Genomic DNA, 6370 nt, shown 5'->3' on the forward strand with positions numbered 1-6370 from the left:
TCTTCTGAGTCTTCAGCCTGTTCCTGGGTACACCCCACCATTACATATATTAGTTTCCATGACAGAGTGCAAGATGAATCTTTTCATCTTACTACTGGAGCTGCCAGTTTGCTAAGTTTCAAATAATGATTAAACAGCAAGCAAAAACTATCCAAAAGCGGCAGTCCATTCCACCGCACTCAGTGTCCGAATTCACTCACAAGTTTTCATTCACTCCCTCAAGTGAAATATATTAGTAAACTAATGTAGGGAATAATAAATGAGGGTATAGGGGGGTGATTTTGGACACTGCCCAGGTCTCCAGAGCAACACACTTTTTTTTTTTTTATGATGATAATTCTGGCCTCAGCCTACATGTGCACTACCTGTACCTTTCGCAGTCTCACTCTGACTAAATGAACGGGTCACTACACAAACCAGTTTTATCCTTTAGAGCAGTGATTCGGGGTTTAGAAATATTTCCATTTCCTTTTGTAAGTCTCTGTAAGTCTTTGTTAATCTGTAAGTCTTTGCTACACTGCAAGTCATGACTTCTCATTAAGATCTTTACAAATGATTGCATATCCACTCGTTTGTTAAAATGTCCTGCTTCTATGGTATTCCAAAGAGGATTAATGACTTTATGTTTGTCAAATTTCACATCTAAATTTGATTTATAAATAAATATGTCATTTTGTCTAATAGGGAAAGTTTCTGCATGATTGCTCACTGAACAGTCAGACAAGCTCAGTCGTAAAGGGAAACGAATGGCAAGGTTTTTTTTAACCTACATTATCTACTGTTTTTAGCTCAAACTAATCACAGTAAAGGTGACCAATTTTACAACAATGTTAAATGATATTCTGTATAATGTGTAAAAAGAAACATTTCTGATGTATTGTCTATAAAGGAGTACTTAAGGCTTACTGATGGGGCTCTGTGGGTACATAAGACAAAAAAAGTAGGGAAATGCTGCCTTAGTCTACTACCAAGGGTCTAGTCTCCATACTTTTCTTACTCCATACTACTCAATACTAACAGTTTACACTCCCAGAGTGGTCCACACACTGGCTATAATAAGGTTCCTAGAAGAAGGCAGGTAAAAAAAGAAAAGATAATTTTTTTAGTGATGTGGATTTTTCTGCTGTAACACATTCCAGTGCTTCTCCTTGCAGAGGAAATTGCAAAAGCGGTCTTCGATCTGAAAAAAGTGCAAAAACCCCCAGAAAATCTCAGTCCCCCAGCTGCTTCAGGCACACTGCTGGGCCACAGTCAGGGCTAAATTCCTCTGCTGAAGGGGACTGAGATCCACAGCCAGTTTATAGACAGCGCAAAAAGAAGGAGACAGCTACAACTCAAATTGAAAATGCAATCACTACAGATAAGAGAGTGATTTTTACAGATGTCCAAACCAAAAAGTAGCTTAATTCTTTTTTTTTTTTTTCTGTGTTTGTCCATGTGACTGACTGACTGACTGACTGACTGACTGAAGAGAGACATTTTTGATTGGCTCTATACCAAGATTATCGTTATTGAAAACTATTACGTAAACCAGAAGAAACCCGAAAAAATGGTTGCCTAAAGACTGAAAACTAAACTAATACTTAAAATGTGCACTAAAAAATAAAAAAAGTACAATAAAATAGAAAAAGACGTTCATATTTTCAGTCAAGTGAGTCAACATCTCTCAAGTCTACTCAAACCAATTAGACAACAAGTAGCATAAAACAAGCAAAGTTTGCTAGTCATATTTTTTTTTTTTTGTGGAGCTGTTTAAGAGATGAAAAGTCTAAATAATATTGAAAAAAAAAAACTAAAATGATGCAATCAAAATAAAAAAATAACCCTTTTATATAGATGTGTAACTGTTGCCACTGCAGCCTTAAAGAGAACCAAGAACTAACCACTAACATCACTAAACTAAACTGAACTAAACATCACTTCATATCACCTACTCCATTTTCCTCCATGAACATTTGATACACTCCCCCAAAAAACACTTTAAAGCCTTTCAAACATGTCATTCCTTTACTACATCATTGCACAATTATGAAAATAGGTTCTTAGAAGTAACAGCTGAAACACCCCATTTGCAGAAGTTGCCTAATTCAAAGAATGGTTGAATTGCTGACCTCCCCAAAGACGTGAAGTCTTCTTGCTTATGTCATCACAACGTCTGACTCTCCCTCCGCCAACCCCCCCCCCCCCACACACACACTAAAAAAGGCTCCTCTAAAGTTGTTAAAGTGTTGAAAGGTGGTTGTGCTAAATCTGAAGTTAAAGGATGAGCCGATCTGGCAGGTGGATTGGCTATTAGAGTGGCGAAGACAAGAGGCAGAAGTGAATAATCGGTTCCACCTGTGCTAACTTTCCTACCTGGGAAGTACACATGTACCACACACTCACACTGGAGAAGACATCCCTGGGGAATCCCTTGGTTATCACCAAAGAGCAGAAATAAACAAGCATGGTTTAAAAGAGGGAGAAAAAAGCTCTTTTACTACTAGCTGAAGGTCCTTTATCATGGGTGGTTTATTCTCGGGCATTGATTACTAGCCATGAGACACACTCATAGTGGCTGAAATATAATGCTTACTTAAACCAGAGAGTCTCATGAGACTTGCAACAGAGCGGATCATAATACAAAATATTCCCAAAGCAGTCAACATCCCAGTTAAAATGATGGAGTTTTTGTAAAGCCATATGACACAACCATTCGTCAGTCCCAATGAATGAGGTCAAGACTGCAGCTGAGCCTTTAAGACTACAAATCAGGGGGTCCCAGCACCTCATGTGTACTCACCAAGCACCCACATTTCCCAGGTGACCCCTTCAGAAAGATAGTCCTACTAGACAATAACTCTCTTAACATGTACAATCCGCATGATTTACAATCACAATCACTCATGATTTACAGGACAGCTTTGCCAAACATATGAGAGATGGCCATGACAGAAAAGTCCAAGGGAGAGAAATAAGGTCCGTATATTAGCCGAGCGCTGACTGATGCCCAATGAATTATTGAGTCAACCATCCCATACATTCACATAGCGTACAGCCACATGTGCAATTATGGAACAATTATTCAATTTCGTGGCATAAGTGCAAGACAAATATCCCCCAAGTGGACTGAAAATAAACCATTAGAAATTCAGCAGCTTTTTATGTTGTTGCTGTTGTACTTACGTTTGGCTTTTGCTACTCTCAGTGAATTCCAGCTAAATGACTCTTAATAACCATCGAATTTCACAGCGACCCAAAGGAGTTTAAGAGAGAGAGAGGAGTGAAAACAAAGCAAGTCTAAATTTAGGCACTCATGATAAGTGTACCGTACGGCCCATGTCGCACATTACCAATGAGAAGCATTTCAAGACCTTGTCAAGATGTCCACATTGTTGCGCGTAGCATATGGTAGCTATCATTTATACACTGCACATAGTAAAATTCTTCTGCTGCTGTATACGAAATGATAGAATGTTGTGTCTTAATCATGTATAATAGTGTAATTTAAAACATATTGTGGCTGGGTGTGTGAGCCAAAGAATTAACAGACATCTCTTGTTTTCAGACAGGTCACATTGGAGCTCCTGAGGTAAGAAGATATAATGAAATTAATTGCACCCATTGAGTATATTTATCATCATATACATGATCAAAGAAACACTTTCTCTCTTCTTTCTTTCTCAGTGGGGAGACAGAAGAATGAGAGAGATAGCGAGACTACTTCTCAAGTTGCTGACCCAATGTCACCTGCTTCCACTTCTTATGGCAATATAACTGTGCTCTCAAATTATTTCTCTTATAAACCATAGATGTGTGAATGAAGTTCTCTTAAAGTGACGTCCATATGATAAACAGGCTACATGAAAATGGTAAATATTCCAGAGGTACTGGGTGCTTTTAATAATTTGTTGAATTTATATTGTAATAAATAAAAACAAAAACACAAATAAATAAACAGAGAACAGTAAGGTCAAATGTTGTTTAAATGTCACATTCCCCTAAATGGTATAAAATAAAATAAATGGCTTTTAATGATCTGTCCAAGCTTAAGATATATAGCAAATACATTTTTGGATTTTATATAAGTTCCATTCAAGTGTTTATGCAAGAAGACCCTAATAAATGAATCAGGATTATAAACTAAAGCTAATCTGGGCTAAACACAAGCATAGTCACCAGTGCCAGTCATGTTGGCTCTTGATATGTTGCATCTCAAAGCTCCAAGCAGTACAACTAAGTTTGAAAATAACTTCATGCTGAGTTTAGGGCAACAAATCATAACTAATAATAAATGATGCATCAAACTAATTTCTCCACTTTTAAAACATAAAACTTGAAAATGATCTTGCCAGTGCTTACCATGGCATCTCCTTGATCTTGGTCATAATCATAGTAGTCGTGACTTGACTCCAAAGCAAGGTTTGCATAAAACAATGCGAGACAGAAGACAGAAATTCCAAATAAGTGCATTTTAGATAAAAAATTCTCTGAAGTCTGAGCAGAGTCTGTTGAAAGTTCCTCTTTTGCAGCTTCCAGCAGAAGGTTTCTAGAAAATTCTGTCCTTAAACTAAAATAATACCCATGTATACATCCAACATTTTAAGAAGACACTTCGACACTGGTCCATGGAATGCACTTTGAGCTCGTCCCTTCACAAGCGCCTGTGAACATCCACTCCGTGCGGAGAGAGATCAGTGTGGAAGTGCGCTCAGCGCTCTATGGCATGTTTTATGCAATTTCACGCTGTTCCTTTGACTCCTTCTCCTCCCCCTCTTCGTTTTCCCCCAGCCTGCCTCTTCGGTCGCTGTTAGACACATTCCGAGACATCAAGAGAGGAATATCAGTCATGGCACGCGCGCTTTTATCAGGTGTCGACTACAGCACGTCAAAGTCATTGTGAGCAATTCACGCACGAGCGCGCTGAATGAACCATGCAGTTGCCGTTTTTTGTGTAAGGTGAAAGGGCAGTGGTTCGTTCCAACATGAAAACTGTTTTTACTTACCCATTCATCTCATATTTTTTTGAAGAATATGCAAGTAGGCTATAGCTTTTTATAGGCCTACTACAATGAGCATGGACAAGCTTCAAAAATTAACGAAAAAACACGATAAAAGTAGCCTATCATAAAAGTATATGTGACTGCTTGCTATTATATTAAGACATAACCTTAAATTAAAATGTTTTACAAATTTAGTCGGCTATTTACCATACTGACAATAAAAAGTGTTTTTTCAGCATGCTCAATTTAAACTAAGTTCAAAAATGTTATTAAAAACAACAAAGTAAGAGTATAATAATAATAAAACAACACATGTGTATGGTGAATTATGGTTAATTAGGCCACCTTGATTTGGGCTGGGTAAATGGGATGACTGTCAAAAAGTGGAACAATTTACCTGAATTCACCCTACTTAGTAATTCTCTTGGAGGGTTTTTCTCCATAGGGGGTCTTAGTCCTCAAGTTCACTGAGTGCTCTTCTAATGCTGTGGAATGCAAGTCCCACTTGAGTCATTGTGTTCCATTCACCGCTGTCAAATGGTTGCATTTAATTTTGTGATCTTCTCAAATACTACTTTAAGTAGCAGGCTAAACATGCACTGTCAAATGCATTCAGTGTTAAGACTAAAGGTCTAGTTTGAATAGGCTCAGGGGCTAAGGATTTGTGAATGATAACCTAATTAGCCATGACACTATTGAATACTTCAATGTGAAAATACCTGACAATTCACATTTAAATTGCTGGCCAAATGCTTTCCAGGGCAATTGAGATAAAAGTTCTGCTTTTGTTTTCTATTAAATAAACATTTTAACGATAAATGATTGTACCAAATGACTGGTGACAATACAAATATGGTTGTTGTTGTTGTTAAAGCCAAACAATTCCATAAGCAGAAGACGTAGTAGCCTATTTCCAAATCAATGCAAATTACTTGCAGAACTTGTTATCACAAATTTGAAGCAAACAAAAGGCTTGTCAGTCATACTTGGCAGTGGCCAGCAACTTTGCCAACTTATTTGACTTCTCTTTGCTTAGGAACTGTCTCATTCTGCTTCCCTGACTGCTTTGACTGGTCTAATTCTAAAAGGTCAAAGTTCAGACTAGTTTTATAAGGATTAACATGAGTTACTTTTGCTTTGACGTTACTAAACAGATTACTTCATGGGAGAAGTTATAATGTCGTCAGCCAGGCGTCTGGTGCTGCTTTAAATGTTTAGCCACAACTGATATAATCTTATTTAGAAGTCCGCAGTGGGACTTTTGACATAGATTTAGTCTCAAAAAGAGTTTCAGAAGCTGACTATAAGTTCCATGCTTTTGTTCTACATGACCATTTACATCCTTCTCCATTTTTCCCTCATCCGGCCCACACATACCAAGTAATCTG

The 6370-nt window shown here is 37.7% G+C and overlaps 1 protein-coding gene across 1 annotated transcript in view; it reads right to left on the reverse strand.

Moving 5' to 3' along the window:
* vegfc (vascular endothelial growth factor c) overlaps positions 1 to 4854 on the reverse strand; it is a 48007-nt gene extending 43153 nt beyond the window's left edge. Inside the window, exon 1 of the mRNA XM_056271816.1 lies at positions 4342 to 4854. Within this exon, the coding sequence (XP_056127791.1) occupies positions 4342 to 4452 (111 nt within the window). The 5' untranslated portion in view covers positions 4453 to 4854. The remainder of the gene's footprint in view (positions 1 to 4341) is intronic.
* Positions 4855 to 6370: the final 1516 nt, after the last annotated feature.

The sequence above is a fragment of the Rhinichthys klamathensis genome, unplaced genomic scaffold (genome assembly GCF_029890125.1).
Source record: "Rhinichthys klamathensis goyatoka isolate OS25496 unplaced genomic scaffold, OSU_Roscu_1.1 h1tg000325l_1, whole genome shotgun sequence".
NCBI classification, from domain to species: Eukaryota; Metazoa; Chordata; class Actinopteri; order Cypriniformes; family Leuciscidae; genus Rhinichthys; species Rhinichthys klamathensis.